General features: G+C 40.6%; 1 protein-coding gene and 1 long non-coding RNA gene across 6 annotated transcripts in view; one reads left to right on the top strand and one right to left on the bottom strand.

The window, feature by feature from the left end:
• Nucleotides 1–11,625, top strand: part of LOC123977598 (estrogen-related receptor gamma-like) — a 34,896-nt gene extending 23,271 nt beyond the window's left edge. For all 4 annotated transcript variants that reach the window (XM_046060409.1, XM_046060411.1, XM_046060410.1 and 1 more), the window contains exons 5-8: nucleotides 1,909–2,019; nucleotides 2,874–3,056; nucleotides 8,904–9,173; nucleotides 9,781–11,625. In XM_046060409.1, the coding sequence (XP_045916365.1) occupies nucleotides 1,909–2,019; nucleotides 2,874–3,056; nucleotides 8,904–9,173; nucleotides 9,781–10,025 (809 nt within the window). In that variant the 3' untranslated portion in view covers nucleotides 10,026–11,625. The remainder of the gene's footprint in view (nucleotides 1–1,908; nucleotides 2,020–2,873; nucleotides 3,057–8,903; nucleotides 9,174–9,780) is intronic.
• Nucleotides 4,021–18,315, bottom strand: LOC123977599. 2 transcript variants are annotated; one of them, XR_006826710.1, is made up of 6 exons: nucleotides 18,011–18,315; nucleotides 17,454–17,772; nucleotides 17,236–17,369; nucleotides 12,199–12,266; nucleotides 9,750–10,026; nucleotides 4,021–4,911 (listed from the first exon to the last, which is right to left on the bottom strand). It is a non-coding gene; the product is annotated as an uncharacterized LOC123977599 (long non-coding RNA). The 2 variants fall into 2 exon arrangements; XR_006826711.1 differs by lacking the exon at nucleotides 18,011–18,315 and adding an exon at nucleotides 17,850–17,870.
• Nucleotides 18,316–19,920: the final 1,605 nt, after the last annotated feature.

The raw sequence follows: 19,920 nt of genomic DNA, 5'->3' as shown, positions 1-19,920 counted from the left end.
TGGTCCCCCCCCCCCCCCCCACACACACACACACTCTTCTCCCATCTCATGGTACATTAACTAATAAAGCAGAAATTCTATCAAATGGTTTTTGTGGTAATAGCTGAACTATAAAATGACACCAAATTCACAAACCAGTGATGCAAAAAACTAAGAACCTTCCTATAAACTACAGCACATTTTACATGCCTGATTAAGAGGACATTGTTTTATTTACTATTTAATGCTATGGATGTTCATGCATGCTCTCCATAATACACCCTAAGTTAAAATACATACAGGAGGCAGAAGGAATGCAGTGAGGGCTCAAGTGGCAAATTATACCCTCAGAATATCTCTTTCAGACCTGAGTGCCATTATAGATCTATTCAGGGCCACAATGGCCATTCACACTGTGTACTATAGATCGGGTAACCCAGCACCACTACTAAAGGCTCCTGAGTCACGTTCACACTCGCTGAACACATTTTCTTTAGGGATGCACCTGGAAAAGGCTACTCCCAGTATGTGTCTTTCTCCTCCATGGACATGAATCCAGTCAGCTTTACCTTATCTAACTGCCCCCTATATACACACACACACAAACACACACACACACACACACACACACACACACACACACATGCGCACACACACACACACACACACACAGGGCCTGCATTGCATATTTTCTTCTTGTGCAAATAAACCTTTCTCAAAGCATTTTCATTTGTTAATTAACATTTCTTAACATTTTAGAACATTTTTAAAAAATGCTTTCAAAAAGTGGTGGGTAAATGTCCCCAGCGTCCCCAGTGTAAATTACCCTACCTCCCTGCTCCCTCCCTACAGTTTGAGCTACTCCATGCTTATCTTCACCTCCACTCTCCTCCTGCTCTCTCTGTTCCTCTGCTTCGCTGTCTCATGCCTCCTCCTCTGCCTCACAGTGGCCACGGCTCTCCTTTACTCCTTCTAGTACTTGTGTTTGCACTACGTCGGGTACTACCGATGATGTTGAAGCTACTGCAGCACAAGTAGCAAAGATATCGTTATTTTCACGCATTTGGTGGCAGCCATCTGAAGATTTATTTTATTTTAACCCCAAGAAACGTTGGCCCACCAGGCATTTGCCCGGTATGCCAGCTAACCAGTCCATTCCTGCACACCCGCATGCTTAAATTCCCATCAGCATGGTGACAAGGTTAGCACAATGCTCATTAAGATGAGCAGTTGTCATCTGCTGCTCTAAAGTTGTTGGGTATCATGTTACAGGATGCGTGCTGCTGTGCAGGTGTCCCATTCAGTCTCCTTGTTGAGACACATGAGAAGATGATGGGCAACTTTCTGATGGTTGACCAGGTTCAACATGAAACCTCTGATCATAAAAGAGATTACTTGTTTGAACTAAAAAAGTTAACGTCTGCATACTGACTGAAGATCCAAGTGGGTTTGAAATGTTGTCTATTGTTATACAAGTCTGTTTGTTTGGAGTCCCTTTGTAGACACTACTCTGTTCATCAATGCTGTTTCATCAGTGCTAGTGAAATATGATCAATTATGGTCCTTGCATTATAAATACTCATCTACCCTATTATAATTACTTTTTGATAACCTTGTTTCCAAACTCCACAAATTTTTCAAATAAATTAATTATAAAATTGAACCTTTATTTAAAAAGGTTGACAATGATTTTACTCGATAATCATACAGTCTAGACACAAGAAATGACATTTTCAACTGTATTTGAAATTACTGTGAGTCAATAAACGTACTTAAGAAACTTTTTTTGTGTGCATATGTATCCAGTGCATGGGAGTGAAAGCGTTGAGCACTCCACCATGTGATATAAGGACACCCAGGTGAGTACGTTTTGAGCGTGACTGTTAATGCCAAATGCAACATTAATGTCCCGTGTTTGTTTTTCTGTAGGGGTGCGTCTGGACCGCGTTCGAGGCGGCAGACAGAAGTACAAGAGGAGAATAGACGCTGAGAACAGCCCTTATCTGCATCCACAGAACACCTTGCCTCAGAAAAGAACATGTAAGTGTACAAACAAAAGCTTATATTAAAGATGACTGTACATAATTATTAGGTAGTGAGTCTATATAAATGGATTCCTTTATTGTACAGGCTCTGATTTTGTCTGTATTGTGGTCTGCGAGTTCAAAACAGTCAAATCATGCTCTCTGTAGTGTTGTCTGTCATAGCATCATCATTTTTATAGCTACTATTTGCTTCTGAGTTGGCATTAATAGTTTTTGAAGGGAGAAATGGGAAGGTTTGAATTCCTGTAATGAACTTTGTTGCTCTCTAGTGAAAACAATGGATCTCCAAAACTTGAGCTAAGAAAAACAGCCCCATTTTCAGCATATCATCCTGTGGGATTTGAAATGATTTAGCTTTAGAAGTAGGGCCATTTTCTCAACCCATAAATAAAACTCTTATCTCTTTTGATGCAAAAGCACCAAATTTGGGCGGCAACAAAAACATTTTCATTGCAAAAGTCCCAAATCCCAATAGGTCGGGAAACAATTCAGCACAGATTTAAGTAGTGTTTGAGATGAACTTATCTCTACTCCCTCAGACATTAAGGACATTAGTCATTTCTATGTTGCTAGCTTATTAGATTTTCTTCAGTTTGTGAGCTTAAATCATTTTTTGTAACCAGTAGATCCATTATGTTGCATCATATAGGCTATATGGAACGAATAACAAAGGATTTTTGAAACATCTCATGCTACTGGGTGACCATTGTTTCTCATGGTTCATGTGCTTTTGTGTAACTGGCCATGTTAACTGGTTAAATTATGCATAATCTCACTGAGATCACCTGATTAAAGAGAGGTGGTTATGATAATAGAAATCTAATTTTACTCTCTCTCCGTCTCTCTCAGTCATTGTCGGCGGTGTGGTAGAAAACAAGGTAGTGTCTCTGCTGCTGGTGGCCGAGCCGGAGGGCATCTTCGCCATGCCGGACCCCACTGTACCTGAGAGTGATATCAAGGCTCTGACCACACTGTGTGACCTGGCTGACAGGGAGCTGGTGGTCAACATCAGCTGGGCTAAACACATCCCAGGTACGATTCAGGATAAAACCCCTCCGCTATAAGTCAGTCAGTCAGAGGTCCGCTCACACAATCCGCCGCACACATTAGCTCACATTAAGTCTATAATCAGATCACAGGAGGACATTGTTGTGACTTGTGGTTGCCAAGACACTCGCTGGATGCCCAGAGGAGAGAGAGCATGTTGGCGTGGCTGTGTGTTAACTGTCAGTCATTCTGTGTGTGTGTGTGTGTTTGCATTAACGCTGTGTGCCATGCCCTTGCTGACCAATGTGTGTTCCTAATATATCAACCAGATGACCAGTGGCCACCTGGGAGTTTTAATTCATTTCCTGGGCTGTGTCCATCTCTGAATTACGGATATCCTCCTGACACTTGGAACACACTTAGCTTCTCCTCTGACACAGGAACAGCAGAAGGGATGTCCAGAGTTGTTTTTTTTTCTCCTTTGAATGAGAGGATGAAAATATGAGGGGAAGTGCATTCTGACAGATTAGTGGGGATTAAAACGCTGGTATGCTGCTATGTTGATGGTTGTGATCGTATGCCTGCAGGTCTGCTTTTGATACATGGCTTTGGAGACATTTACAACACTTACAACTCCCCTTGCACTTATGGTGCATTCCATTTACCTCGGAGGTTGACGGCGTTCCAGTAGAACAACAGATTTAAGTCGGAAAACCAAGATGGATGCCTCTGGCCATTGTTAGCAATATCAGCTGATAACAACGCATTACGCGGTATTTTGCACATACAAACACCATAGCAACATGTTTACAGATATAAGTTGGACAGGACTGTGTGTATGATTTAATGAGACACAAATAAGACATAAGTGTGATAAACAGTAAATTAGTACAGCTTCCACTACTGTTGATTACGGTAGCAGCCATCTTGGATTTTGAGGTTGGGGTCTGTGAGGTTCTCCCTACTTTCCGAGTTGGAAATCCGACTTAAGGGTGCGTTCCTGTTCCTGCAACCTACGATTACTTTCATTATTAAACAATCTGCTTAATCATTTAGCCTTTGAAATAAGCAGAAAGTTGATGTCTTTAAATCTCTTGTTTTACTCGGGCCAATAGTTCAAAACCCAGTGGTGTAAATCAGAAAAAAGATGCAAATTCTCATGTTTAAAAAAGCTGGAACAAAATAATTGTTGGCTCTTAAATTTCTGTTGATTGAATAATTGGTTCAGCAAGTAATTGTTCCAGCGGTATAACAATTTTGACAACTGAATAACGCTTTTACGCAATTTATCAAGCAAAAATACCAAATACTCGCTCCCAGCTTCTCAAATACGAAGAAGGAATCATAATGTACCCTAGGATAGACACAGGCTCCAGGGATGATCAGTTTACTAGAGTCATTATCATCTCTCTCGATTTCTATTCTGTCCTGTTCTCTTATCGCCATTTTTCCTCCAACTGAAGCCTTGACTGCTTTATGAGCCGTGGTTATCCACACCCAAAACATCCCCAGGGAAACACCTGGGTTTTTGTTGATGTCTTGTCTCTGAAATGCTTACAAAACAAACAAAGCAGGTGTGTGTGTGTGTGCTTGTAACACTGCTATATTTGCTTCCCCCCCCATATTTCTTCCTACACAGTGGACATGAAGCAACAATTTCAGTGTGTCTTGGTGTCCCTCAACAGCATTTCCATTGTTCTGTTAAAAAAGGAAGAAGAGCATCACCCCCACAGGCTGCTGCTGTCTGCCTCGTTTCTCCCATTGTCGGCTCTTTACTGTTAGCGCACGAGACAGACTGAGTCCGACTGATGGGTGTATTTGTAGCCCTTTGCCAGTGGAGGGTTTGGCTGGGAGAGTGGAGCAGCGGTGAGAGGCGGCCATACACACAGCAGATACCCACCTGAGGGGAGAGAGAGAGAGCCAGGGAGCAATGTATTCATCCATCTGTCAAGCAAATTACCCTCAAAGTTTTGAAATGTCACAAAAAGGAAAATAAAATCAAACAAAAGCTTTCATCAAGCGAGTTGTGGAAAATAAATAGGCCTTTCGATAATAGGACAATAATTCGTAAGAAAAAAGCTGCCAAATCCAACGTGTTTCTCGCTAAAACATTTATAGCACATTTAACTGCTAAACTAACCCAGAGATAACTGCTGAAACAAGTAGTCAACATTTGTTTAAAGCAATCGTTCAGATTTTGTGAAATTTACTTACCGTATTTTCCGCACTATAGGGCGCACTGGATTATAAGGCGCACTGTCAACTAACTTTTTTCATATATAAAGCGCACCGGACTATAAGGCACATTAAGCGAAACAAAACAGTCAGATAAGTCAGTCAAACTTTATTAAAAAACAGGTGCAGGTACACCGTGAACAAGTCACCAGTTCATCACAGAGCACATAGAGACGAACAACCAAGAAGGCCCGCCTCGAAAGTCATTGGTATTAATGTCCTGTGCTAACGCTGTTGCCTTCATTCGAATCAAGACTGTAGAGACGCTTCTACCTGCTGCACTCTGTTCAATAACCCACTGTTCAATTTTGTCCTCTAACTGTGGCCATCTCACGTTGTTCCCGCGGAAACTCTGTGTGGTCTTCTTTACTTGGCGCAGGTCATCTTCTTGCTTCCTCCACTTCCGTACCATTGATTCATTAATGTTGAATTCTCTCGCTGCTGCTCTATTCCCGTGTTCTACTGCATGAGTGATAGCCTTGAGTTTAAAGTCTGCGTTGTAAGCATGTCTCTTGACAGGTGCCATTTTGGGGTCACACTGTAATATTATGGTGAAGCACAGTAGGCCTACTGTATGTATTACTCCGCAACGCTCATGACTACGAGCGCCGTGTACCACACAAAATCGCTTCGCGGTCATTAAGCACAACTAGTCCATATATAGGGCGCTCTGGATTATAAGGCCTTATAGTCCGAAAAATACGGTATTTCCTTTCTTGCAGATGGCTAGGCTACATGAGAAGATCAATACCGCTCTACAGTAAAAAAAGCTGGAGCAGCAGGTTAGCTTAGCTTAGCATTAAGACTTGAAACCGCTAAATTACAATTTGCAATTTTACCGTTTTTGTTGTCTTTGCTGGTAGGTGCAGTTGCCTGCTGACACAGGAATGCTATCTGTTTCCACTCTTTACGTTAAGCTATGCAAACTGGCTGCTGGCTGATGATTGATATTCAATGGACTGATGTGAGATTGGTTATCAATGCTCTCATTTAATTCTTGACAAGAAAGCAAATATGCATATTTCTTAAAACGTCAATCTACTCCCTTAACAAAATACAAATTGAACAGCTTTGTGGCAACATTCACTTGTTATACCTTTACAAACTCTGTAATGAGCTTTGTAATCATAATACAATGTTACGTATTTTTGGTTGCATGTCAGACTAAATTTAATACACTGTGCTCAGATAATTTTCTTTACTTTCAAGATTCTATAGACAAAAAATCTATCTAATTTAACTTTATTAATCAAAGAAGGATTTTATTTGGTCGGAGAGAAAAACAGAAAGAAGCAGAGAAAGAAAATGGCAGGTAAAGAGAAAAAGATTAGAGTGACTTGAGATGACAGAGGTCATGAGACAGAAGACAAAAGGAAGGGACAAAAGCATAATTCAAGGAACAGGTTGAGGAGGTAAAAGAGACCAAGACAGCTCAACCGGCAGGAGACCAGGAAAGAAAGGTAGATAGAAGAGACATACACAAAGAGAATGGATATTTAAAAAAAAAAAAGACTGGCCCCCCTCCTAGCAACGTAAAGGCCATGTCACATCAGCTCTGGATGAGTGGCAGGCCACACGGCCCTCATCGCTGGCAGGACCAGGGTCCTGGGCAAAGTGGCCCAGGCCATCTGAGTTCTTTGCCCAGGGGGAGGTGAGTGTGATGGGGCTACTGTCCTGGCTACTCCCCCTCCTCCCTGTCTGCTCTTATCAGGCAGATTGACAGTGATGTGGTCTGAAGTCTGAGGGCCAGACTGGCAGATGAGCTGGCTAAAGACCAACTGCCCTCTTTGCTTTTGGCCGTTTTGAATCTGTGCTGCAAGTTGGCTGTCAAATGTGTGTGTGTGTGTGTCAGCGCGACTGTGTGACTGGCTTTGTGTTGTTGTTGATATGATACAGCTAACACTGGCAAGACAACATTCCTCTCCTCATTGTCCCCGGTGCCCTGTGCTTTGAAAAAAAAAAATCATTTGACCCTTTAAAATGTGGTCTTTTCTCTCTATTGAAGGTTTAACCTTAAAATCTATCAATATATTGCCTGAGATTTCATCACACAGGCCCAAACACATACACTCACACAGGTCTCTGTCCCTGATCGATGATCCAGTGGCAGAATACTGATCCCTATCGACCAATGAAATTGTGCACAGACAGCGTTTCCAATCAATCAGGGAGCGATAGTGGGGAAAGGGGCGCCACTGATGTCCCCATGGTGATTGTAAAGCGCAATGGATCCTGATAACAATCACTGATGGTGTCAAAAATACAAACGCCTCCCCTTCCTCCTCTCGCTCTGTAAAATCATCTATTTAATTACAGTAAACATGTGTGTGAGTGTGTACATGCAGGTTTATGCGGGGCACGTGAGCGGGTTTAATCATGCTCCTGTGGGGTGTAATTGTCAATCAAAGTAGGTGTGTCCAACAGAGTGTAATTAAATTCACCACCTAGTCACTCCCTCTGTCCTTTCTTATGCCCTTTGCAATGTGGTCTTACGAGGGAGTCATTCTGCTGCAAGAACATTCTGTCTCATCAATGCTATTATACTGCACACAAGTTATTTTTATCATGAAGACCACCAGCCCGTTAAAGTTGTGTGGTAGTTATCATTAAACTAAACCGCCATTGGCTTTAAAAATAAGAGGAGAAGAAGACAGAGAGGCCCATGTAAACTTTTTCAGTGCAGCTACAAAGAATTTTAACCAAAAAAAGGTAGATGAGAGGACTGAAACTTCTGTTGTATCTTAGATTTGAGACAGTTAGCTTAGTTTAAGCATAAAGACTAGAAACAGGGGGAAATAGCTAGCCTTACCTCCAAAGATTACAAAATCCACCTACCAGAACCTTCTAAAACTGGAATAGCTGGATTTTGTTTGCTTTGGGGGTATGGCTAGCCGGTTCCCGCTGCTTCTTTACGCTGAGCTAAACTAAGCTAAGCTAATTGCTTGCCATAGCTTTATATTTAATGGACAGATAGGACAGTGGAATTAACCGTCTAATCTATCTGTTGACCAGAATTGAAAAAGCGTATTTCCCTAAATCTTATCCCTGCGAAAAGCTATTTCTACTTGACCTAAACAACATTTGCAGTAGCTACGCTAATGCTAATAATTAAATTAAAATAATTTGCATCTAAATACTGTATTGCTTTAAACACACATTGACTATACTTGGGGACTATGGTGAAATCACTAATTTAAATAGAAGTAGCACAATGAGGGAATATGGATACAATATCATTTCATTTAACTCAATTATTTAAAAGGGGTACTCTAGCAATTTAAGGAATTGCCACTCCTTAAAGGGGACAGATTAAAAGAAGAATTTGTGAAACAAAGGCAGACATGATTGAATGATTTTTTTGTCCTTAGTATAGCAAGTCTTAAAAAATGCTGGATCCTATAATTTCCATAATGCAACTAAAATCATCTTAAATTAAACTTTTTAGGACCTTTAAATGATCACTTCTTTCAAACTCAGTGCCCTCAGTTTATAAAGCAAGTTTTCTGTAAAGTATTTGTAATCTCGCGCCCAATCCAAGATGATCCTGATGAGATCATCAAAGGTCAACTTCTCCGACTATAGAAAGCTCCCTCCAGAGCATTTTACAGCTGTTTTTACAGGCTTAAAATGACCATGTTTATTATTTCATCTTTCCAGGCTTCCCCTCCCTCTCTCTGGCTGACCAGATGAGTCTACTACAGAGTGGCTGGATGGAGATTTTGATTCTTCGTGTGGTGTTTCGCTCGCTGGCCTTGGAGGACAAACTGGTATATGCTGAGGACTACATCATGGACGAAGAGCAGTCGAAGCTGGCCGGGCTGCTTGACCTCAACAACGCCATCCTGCAGCTGGTGAAGAAGTATAAGACCATGGGGCTGGAGAAGGAGGAGTTTGTGGTCCTCAAAGCTATTGCGCTCGCTAACTCAGGTATAAAGTAATTATTACACAGATTAGGCTCTTTGGCTCTGTGCCTGCACAATCTTTAGCCATGCTAGTTTTGAGGCTCTATGGACGGCAATATCAGTTGGTCATTCCTCCACTGACATTACATACAAGACATTCATGGTCCCCAGAGGATGAAACATAATCATTCCTCTAGCGCAACCAGCAGGTCATAATTTCAGTTGTTCTTTAAACTTGGCTTTGACATTCACATCAGCCTCAGTTGTACATTGTGTTTAGCGATAACTAGCACATGTTAGCATGCTAACATGTTAAACTAAGGTAATGAACATGGAAAACATACCTGCTATATATAAGCATTGTCATTGTGAGCATGTTGCCATGCTAATGTTAACATTTAGGTCATTGCACTGCTGTGTCTAACTTTAGCCTCACGGAGCCACTAGCTTGGCTGTAGACTGTTAGTGTTCATTTCTCTTTACCTCCACTCTTCTGTATTTTTTATGTTTTGTGCAATAAAATTAAAATCCCAGCTTTTTTTAATTCTGCTCTTGGTTTGTAAAAAACAAAAAGTACAACTTGTTAAATCCGTTGACCTACCTTAATTCCTCACTTTTACCTCTCCTTACAGACTCCATGCAAATTGAGGACTCAGAGGCAGTTCAGAGACTCCAGGATGTCCTTCACGGGGCCCTACAGGACTACGAGGCCACCCGCCACCCAGAGGACCCTCGGCGGGCAGGCAAACTGATCATGACCCTCCCTCTCCTCCGTCAGACGGCTGCTCGTGCTGTCCAGCACTTCTGCAGCATCAAACAGGACGGCCGTGTGCCCATGCACAAACTGTTCCTCGAACTGCTAGAGGCCAAAGCCTGACCTAAACACAGACAGCCATTAGCTTTTTCCTGACCTCCCGACGCAGGGGTTAGGATGACAGGAAGTGAAGGGTCACGGGTAATGTTGGGGTTTGACACCATGTATTTGTCCATTTCAGCTTTGACAATAAAGTTTTGAATCTGCAGTCGCCGGGAAGTATTTTTAGAGCAACGCCCTTGCTTCTCTCCTTGAAAGTTTGAATAGAAGTGAATGAAGCAGTTTAATTTGCATTTAGTGTCTTGAAGATAAGGACATCTTTGCTGTTTGTGACTATAATCGAAGAGCGTCGACCTGCTTCGAAGGTTGAAGACGACTGGACAAACAGCAGTAAAGCAGAAGAAGTCGCCTTCTAGAGATATTTACAGTTACATGCCAAAAGTAGAGCTTCTTTTGTCAAAAGACCACCTGATACTTGAAAATCCTCATGGATTATTTCATCCATCTTGAAGCCTGTTAATCTGCATTCTAGTGCATTTAGAGAGCCTTTTGATGATTTGATTTTGTTTGTCATTTTTGTATAGAAAAGGTATATGTCTTACCAAAGAGTAAAGACTCATACTATTGAATAATACCAGCATAATGTCCAGAATACTATAATGTGGCCTGTAAGACATAAACACACATAAACCTCCATCTCTGCTGTGTTGTATATCACAAAAGTATCTTATCTATTCACTACATTCATATATAGGTGATTAAAAGGAAGCAATTAAGTGGTCAGAATCTTAGAAAACAATAACCGGCCTCCTGATTTTAGAAGAACATTTCAGGGAAAGAGTACTTAATGTCAGGATACAACAGCAAAAGTGATATTTATTTAAAAGTGGCTCTGTTTATTTGCTTTTTTTTATTTACTAATGTGGCATTAATGAAGAGTAGATTCAAGCAATTACAGTGGATAATAATTTTGTAAAAGATTTTTAAATGATATCATTGTAAGATAATTTTTTACTAGCTTCTCTGCTACAGCACTGATATCATACCATATCATGAAATTCAAGATGATTATAATTGGAGTGTGTACGTGATGACCATAATGTTGTAGAGTTGTTGTAGATCCATAGACATTAACTTTAACTATGTAAAATGGCTGCCATACTGTATAATCTGGATTAGGGAGGCATTTAATGTCGTTTCCACGGTATAAGTCTATGTGTAGGATGAAATTTGTGCACTACTTTTCCTTTTAGCCATAAAGTTTGAGGGAACTGGTGATGGCTCTCTGTTAAATATGTTTGTGTGTTTTGTGTGAAGTTAGTTATATCTGAAATTTGTCTTTTTCCGCACACGTTAAATGAAGGGATTAAAATCGGAAGGAATCTCAGTACATTGAATAAAACAACCAAGTCTTGCTCCTTATTTTACTCAAGGTACTGTGACACTATAACGTGCATATTTGTGTGACAAGATGATGGCAGCAATATGCCAGTTTAAATGTATCTACTGTACGTTTTGCTGTATATACTGTACGTCATGTCTTATGCCAACAGAAATGTTTAAAGATGCAAATAAGCTTAGTTTGGAAGAGCTGTGCCGTGTTATTTCATTCTCAGGTGGATTCTTGGGCAATAAAGATGAACCCCTTAATGCAAAGCTCAAATCATTTGAGTGTCGTCTTTCTTAATAATAAAGAGATGATGGACAGGAAGGCTTTGAAACAAATTCATTATGAGCTGGTTAGTGGGTGCAGTCTATTCTGCACAGTCTTAACAATGCACTGTCATTTCCAAGTAAGGCCCATTATGGCACATTTAGGCCATCAGAGCCCAGTTGGATGGAGATTTAAAATTAACAGCTATAATGTAATGAAGTCGAACAGGGGCTCCGAGGAGTGCCAGTCATCAGATGCCTTTTGAGGCTGATAGAAGCAGAGGCAGTCGACTCATCGCTTCATCATACAATCATCCTGAGAAACAGAACCCCCCCTGAACATGTATTTATAGTTTTAGGTAGAAAAGTATATATTTTGGTAGTGCTTTGCTTTAAACCCCCCTATTCAGCATTTCCAAGGAGCATATAAACACATAGGATTTGATATATTATCAAACAAACAAGAACAAATCCTTACAGGGTGCATTTATTAACTGTGTACAAACAACGTGCGGTCTTAAAGCTGTTAAAAGAAATATGTTTAAAACTCATGAAGACATGTTGACCTTGAAGGTCCACTTACTTGATTTCTTCCCAGGCTTTCAGCAGCATCTTGTGGCCTTCATTCATGGATAAATGGAGTTTGCTCAGCTGTCATGGAGCATGAAGACGTAAGTTGTTAAGTTATTAAGTACTTTGTTAATAAAATTAATGCATACATATTTCATTATCACATCATCCATCCATCCTTCGTCAACCTGTTATCCTGTGCACAGGGTCGCGGAGAGCTGGAGCCAATCCCAGTTTGACATTTTATACAACTGTGTTGTGTTGTTACAAGTGTTTTGCATTATAATGTCAATCATTTATTATCTGTAACATACTGTTACCGGTATACACCAGTTATTCTTACACACTGCATGAGCAGTTATAGTTGCTGACAAATACATTAATAAACATTTAAAATATCCTCACCATTTATTAACCATTATTAAAGCAAGTCTTCTTTTGAAAGACACATTATTCATACAAATGAAAAGTTTAATTTATAATTAATAAAAAGCAGCAGCAGCAGCTTATGGTGGCTAACGTTAGCTAACTTTAGATAATGCTGTCTAACTGATATTACTGAGTTGTTGCCACTGTTACTCTGCAGGTTTTAGCATTAACTGTTTCTATCTGAACATACCCATAGTGGCGGCTGCGCACAAGCTACAAAGTCTCACTTTAATTGTTCATATACTGCTAATAAATGCTAAAAAGGGGGGTTAAAATGAAGTGTCACCAATATTTTTTACACTACTCATTTTGAAAATGTAATTGGAAATTATTGCGGTGATGAGCAATGCTCTACCTTTGTTAGACTGGTGATTAAACCAGCAGATATTTTGTAGGATTACATGGTTTTAGATTGAGTTTACAGTCGATAAAGGAAGTATTAACTGGAGAGACATGCAGCTTTCAGTGGCAATCAGTCAAGACTGGTTCTGTGACATGAAGCATGTGATTTTGTTTGTAAGTACAAGGAGAGGAGACAATGCAAGCAAAACTTGAAGAATAAAGATGGATGAATAGATCCTAAGCAACCCATTTGTCCTTCGTCCCTCCTTATCTGTCAGCAGAAGCCAAAAAATCTCTTTATTTACTTGTGGTTAAAACTCACGGGGCACACCAATGGATTTGGAACAAGCTGGAGATGTTTCACCACATCAGCCGTCAGTAAGTGAGTTAGTGATCTTGAGTGATATATCCCCGTATGTCCCTCTGCTTAAATGAGTTAGTATGTGTCTAGCGGCTGTAGCGCCCAGACACCTTGGTGATGGATGAGGCCCTGAGGAGATGGGCAGTAAAAAAGGCTGATTCTGGCACTCAAGGGTGAGATCACTTCCTCAATAAAAAAGCATTGTCTCGAATCATCACGGCTAGGTATGAATGCTGATTAGGGTATTAGGCGGAGGACAGCTCGTCTGTAAAATAAATCAAATGAGCTGTTAGTTAATGTGCCCCCCCCCCCCCCCCCCCCCCACCTTCTTATACAAAGTGGGGATTTCTGGAACTGGGGACCAATGGCTTCAAAGAAAGTGTTAAATAATCACCTTTTTGGTGGAACAATTATGTTGCAACATAACATTGTCCTTGTTGTGTTGCAGATAATGTGTCTTAACCCACGACTATCCCAGTTGAGTTTCTCCTCATGAAATAGTCCTGAAATGGCCACAATGAGCGCATATATTTAAGGTAATTTGGTCCTTAAAGATTATGCAGTGTTAATACTTATGATTTCCTAGTCCACTCAGTTGTGTTTTTGTTCTGAACAACATTAACTGATTAACTTTCCTGTCACCTTGAGGACATGTAACTATCCTAAAGTAATTAAAACAACTTTATCTCTACTGGACTTTTTCCGTCCAGGACACTGTTGCCACCACAGTGGTCATCCTTCACTGGACCAGGAGTTTGAGAAATGGGGCTTAAATAAGATACATCATTCTGCATGAATCTCAAACATCCAAGCAAAGTCCCACAGAGAAAAAAAAGACTTGAGAGGAGGGGGTTTTTACCATTAAGTGGGAACATCATACTAAAAAATGACAGGGGCCCTATTGTCTGGTACACCATGGAAAATAATGTTAAATTTAGAAATGTTGAGGTAGAATCCAGCCTCCCAGGATTCTGCTCACTTGTTTAAAAGTTGCATGCGGACCTACCCTGAACAGTTGAACACCCTGACAAACTGTTACTAAATCTGTTGCTGTACCTCTTGCCTGTCATTCTCAATCATTCCCCCACAGCAGATGGACAACTGTACATACAGTTAGAGGGTACATGAGGACAACAGTGAATAGTGACTTTTGTTTTTACACATCAGGGCCTTCTGCTTATTGCTGCTGTGCTGCTTTGTGCTCATGTGGAAGACAAAAGGAGAGTATAGCTGATGTAGTTTTGATGTGCAGCTGTTTTCCGCCTTAGCATCACAATACAATGATAACAGGGACATAAGGGGCATTGTAGCTGTACTTGCATACTGAGTTTCTCCTCTGCTGCTGCTGTTGAGTCATTGAACTGGACACAACGCAACCAGCAGCTGCTGCTTAGCGCCATCATGTGGTCAAACAGCACATTGCAAAGAATACCATGTGATACACCTGGTTTGAGAAGAGGTCATGTTATGCTCCACAGTTAAAGCCCAATTTAGGTTAGAAAAAGAGGGCTTTTAACAGGAGCATTTACCCTTAAAGTAAAAATCTAAATTTCACCCATAACTTTTAATATAAATATATGAGCTATCCATGACTGCCATGCTTAAAGCAAATTTTAATTTAGATCCAACAGGCAGATATACAAAAAAAAAAAAAAACACCAAAGATATTTCCCCGCATAAATGACTTCCAGTTATTTCAGCAGGGCTGTTAGAGCCCAAGACTTATTATAAAAGCATGGTAATACTGTAGTAACATTAGCGTTTTTTGGGTCATTACAGGGGCTTCAGACACTTTGTTATAAAATATTGAACAGCATGCATAAACACATAAAAGCTAAGATAGTTGCGTTAGAGAATTTCCATCTCTAAATTTACAGACTCATTATAAGATGACTGATTTTGCTGGTGAGGTAATTAAGATAATTAATGCATTAACCCGAATAGTATTTGTAGCCGTTGTCACATAATATAAAAGGGCTCAGTTAATTGAGGCACAGCCGCAGGAACAAAGTGTTTCTGCCTTCAATGTGTGCTGTGCCTAAACTCATTAAATCACATCTTTTTCTGTTTTGTGTGCAGATGAAAAAACATTAATATTAACCCACAGACCATCTACTTAATCTGTTAAGTGTTGACACACAGACAACAAAGAACCATGTTGCTGTGATTATTTATAATGATGGAAAGTCTAAAATATAGCAATATCTCCAAGGTGACACTTGAATTCGTGAATTAATGTAGGGAAATCATCTGTGCTTGCTCACGGACACTTCAACAGGAAAGACACTTTGAACTCAAATTGTCAGTCTTTTTATGCTGCAATATGCTGTCAAGGAATGTAGAGTGTTGTGTCATCTCAGCCAAGACTGTATCAAATGCCAGACCAGTTCAAACATACAGGATGAACATACACACACACACACACATTTTAAAAAGGCAAATAAGTGAACATGATCACTGTAAATCTGACTAAGTTCAGAATACTCAAAATATTTGTGGAAACTGATTACCTAGAACTTTTTAAGTAGAGGTAATAATATTTGAGTAAACCTTAACTTAAATATAATACATTTTTAAAAAAACCTTTATTACTGCATACTAAATTACATTGATCCACTGATGCTTATTAAAATTAAATTCCACTTTCTATATTTGATAAGGCACATCTTGCATAAAGCTGAATAGACTAAATAATTGACTGCTTGATTGAATTTTGATAATCAATCTGTTTTCATTCTTTTGTGTTCTTCTTTACTGTGTTTTGTGGAAAAAGCGACTGCAGCACTTTTACTTAAATATAAAAGGGAGCTTTAAATGTGAAATTTTATGGAATCATAAGCAAATAAAGATAGCTAATAAAGATTGTTTAAAATAAGAAGTTTCACACTATGCAAATTTTTAAGTCAGGTAGATGAGGTAATAGAACAATCAGGATTTCTGCAGGTTTCACCTGGTCAAATTTAAGACTTTTAAAGACCATTATGAATGACATTTAAAAACACACAAAGGAAATGCAGTCACAAAATTAATTGCAGAGTAAATCAGTGTATTCAAATCAGGGTTGAGTGATGTCTCCAAAATTGGCATTGGACAATGTCAACAATGAATCACCGATGGACGATGACATTGATAAACTATGTAATTAACAAGCTGGCATGCGGTGCACCTGCTGACGTGAAAAAAGGATCACCGGTAGAAAAACCCAGAACCCCCCCCCCCCCACCCAAAACAAACAAACAAAAAAACAACAAACAAACAAACAAAAAACATAACCTACTGCTGATGGATAAACTGAGGGGAGCAGACAGGGAGACAATAATAAACTACACCCCAAAAGCTAAACTTGCTAAATAAGTCTACTGGGGTTGAATTCTAACCATTAGATCTGGGAAAATTCATTTGATTGGTTTTGATGCTCTCCACAGTGATTTTATATACATTGAGCATCACCAAGCAGTTTTGAGCCTCACCACCTTATAATGGCAGGAAAATACTGTTAACATGACCTCAGAATCATTACAGATAGGACAGTTCATGTTTGCCTTTTGTGTCTTAATTTACTGCTTTATATATTTGTAGAAATTAACATAAATAATAGGCAACATGAGAACCGTCTCCCTTCTGTATTATTACAAGCATTTCATTTTTACATCAAAATCCAAAAGAATAATCTCATTAGCTAGTTTGCATCCCTAATTTGCTTTAACGTTTCTAACCTCAGCTCCTCCGTGGTCAACACAGCACTTAGATTTAACTATCGGGATGTACAGTAGATGACAGAGCTGTAACCTGACAACTTAATGTTGATCTTATTCTCCGCTAACTTTCACTGTCACTTTCTGCCACTCTCACATTCGCTCATCCTTTGCGCTTGTTCATTAAGCAGGACAGCAGGTGGAGGTGGGGCTACTTACTGACCCGCTGCTGGAGGCGCTCTCCTCGTTGTTGGTGGGCGGAAGCGAGGTGAGGATGCCGGAGCCTTACAGCGGGACTTGGGAGGACCGGTCTGGGAGTCCTTGTACTCCTCCACCAGGGCGAACAGGTCGCTGACCCTGCAGGAGGAGGAAGTGATATCATCAGCCGCCGCAGTGATGTCACCAGTGTGTGTGTGCGCGCGCATGCCTCATCTTGTGGACCTCGTCACAGCTGGCCTGAACGTGCTGCAGAGCCTGAAGGATCGGGGGTCTGAGTGAAGACTGGCAGAGACAGACACAATCAGCTATCAGTTTTCAATCCCTCCTGAAGCGATCAATAAGCCTGTCTGTCCTCCCCTGTGTCTCTTGCGGGGCTGGTTGTTGTTGTTCTTTATCAGCTGGGCCTTGACGCGTTCTCCCAGCCGCAATTATTCAATTATTGTCGTGATTGGACGCCCAGTGTCTCAGGATGCTGGTGGTGAACTGGTCCTCGGGGTGACAGGGACGACTCAGGACCATCTTCACCATCTCCTCACTGGACCTGGAACACACAGACAGAGACGTTAACGGGGACCCAGGAGTCTCTCAGACGAGTGTCCAGGTGTGTTCCTGTCATACTTCTCTCTGCGGAGCAGCAGACAGGACAAGGCCTCCAGGTGTTCTAGGAACACAAAGAAAAAAGGAGTCAGAGGACTGATCAGACTGGAGGACAGGGACAAAGGGTCCCTGTCCTCCAGTCTGATCAGTCCTCTGACTCCTACCTCCTAGACACCACTCACCTTAATATTTAAGTTGCTGCAGGATGGGGAAGATGGTCTCCAGGGGGATGCTGTGAGCCAGGAACAGGTGCCTGGTGCTGTACTGCTCGAAGGTCTCCCAGTCTAGAGACTAAACTGTGGACACATGAAGTAGAAGCTGCCACGAGGACAGGTGGACACATGTGGAAGCCGCGAGGACAGTGTCCTCTGAGAGTGCCTCACTGAGGATGTTGAGCAGAGTCCTTCCTGAACATCACCAGGCTCCCCATCATCATGTGACACATCAGCTCTTGCAGCTGCAACACAGAGAGACCCGCTTACAGAAAACAACCTGGATAAGAACTAGGGGTGTAACAATAAATCGATATGGCAATATATCGTTGTACATTTTTCCATGATACTGTATCGATATTCCAGCCCATCATCCATCCATCGTCAACCGCTTATCCTGCATACAGGGTCGCGTCCGGCCCATCATATCAAAACATAATATTAATTTTAAAAAAGCGCTTTGACAGTTAGCTCAATGCTAACATATAATGGGAATCTACATTAAGTATTAGCATCACAATCGCGAAAATACAATCTTAACATAAACTACACATTTTGCTTCACATGTAGAACATCCTGAGTGACATACTGTGCAAATACTTAAGGTACGTGTTTTCTGAGCTCTGCGTGAAAAATAAAATAAAGAGCTGCTAATTTCACTGTCTTGATCTGCTACTCTACTACTTCTCCACACAGCTACAGCAACCCCAAAGGGTCAAAACTCAAACCTAATATTCCCAGTGGCCTAAAAATACAGCTTTCAGTAGGAAGAGAAAGGGCGGCACAATGCTGTTACTGAACAATTATTAATATGTGATTGGACTCAGGTGGTATACAGCAATTTGTATTTGCAGTAAATAATTCAGTGAATTTGCATTTTATAAACAAATGTTTTGATAATAATTTCATAGTTACTCTGTAGTTTTATTTACAGACTGAGCAGAATTGTACTGTTTTCTAAAAGTTTGGATTTACAGCAAATAGTACTTTTTGACAGGCATTTTGTATTAATAGTTAAGACAGCTATCGTGATGCATCACTTTAGGATTGTCAAGCAATATATCGATTATTGCAGAATTGCTGTATCGTGATATTATCGTTATCGTGAGCCACGTATCGTGTCGTATTGTAGGTACCCTGCGATTCCCACCTATAATAAGAACCAGCAGAACCAGACTAAAGGTTCGGCAGAGGGAAGTCCTGATCAGCTGTTACCTGTGTGGAGTCGATGACAGCTACGATCATGTTGAGCAGCTAAACGCTCCGTGGCGTCTTATCTGGGAACTGAACCGAGATAGAAACATTCAGATCTGGATCTGTGTGTGTTGGTGTAATTGGAGAGGGTGAGGTAGCAGAGCAGCCTGATATGCCTTCATGCTTTTGACTGGATGGACAGCAGGAGAGTCCAACATGGAGGAAGCTATCATAGCTTATTAGCTGTCAGCATGCAGACCTGGTTTACACACACACACACACACACACACACATTTAGGGATGGGGATTTTTATTGATACCCTTATTGAGACTGCTTAACAATCATATTCTTTAGTGATACCACTATCGATACTTTAGTATTATTTGGTGATGGTTATTTGGTAAGACCAGACCCAAACATATATTGAAGTGTGCATATTAAATGCCTGGTTGTTTTAAAATTATTTATAGGATTACAATTTAATATTTTAAATACAGCTAAATGCTGTTTCCAGAGCAGCAACATTAATGTTTACATCATAATACTGAGTGATGTTTAGAAAGAATAAAAACTCACTCCTCCTCCCCTGTGCTGGCAGGTAACGATACCTGGTTACCTTGTTTTTAAGATTTCGGTAATTTCCAAGTTAACTTTAGCTGTGCTAGTAAATAACATAGCCTACAGG

Source organism: Micropterus dolomieu, linkage group LG10 (assembly GCF_021292245.1).
Source record: "Micropterus dolomieu isolate WLL.071019.BEF.003 ecotype Adirondacks linkage group LG10, ASM2129224v1, whole genome shotgun sequence".
NCBI classification, from domain to species: domain Eukaryota; kingdom Metazoa; phylum Chordata; class Actinopteri; order Centrarchiformes; family Centrarchidae; genus Micropterus; species Micropterus dolomieu.
The sequence above is the reverse complement of the archived record's forward strand: the minus strand, read 5'-3'. Positions and strand labels throughout refer to the sequence as shown.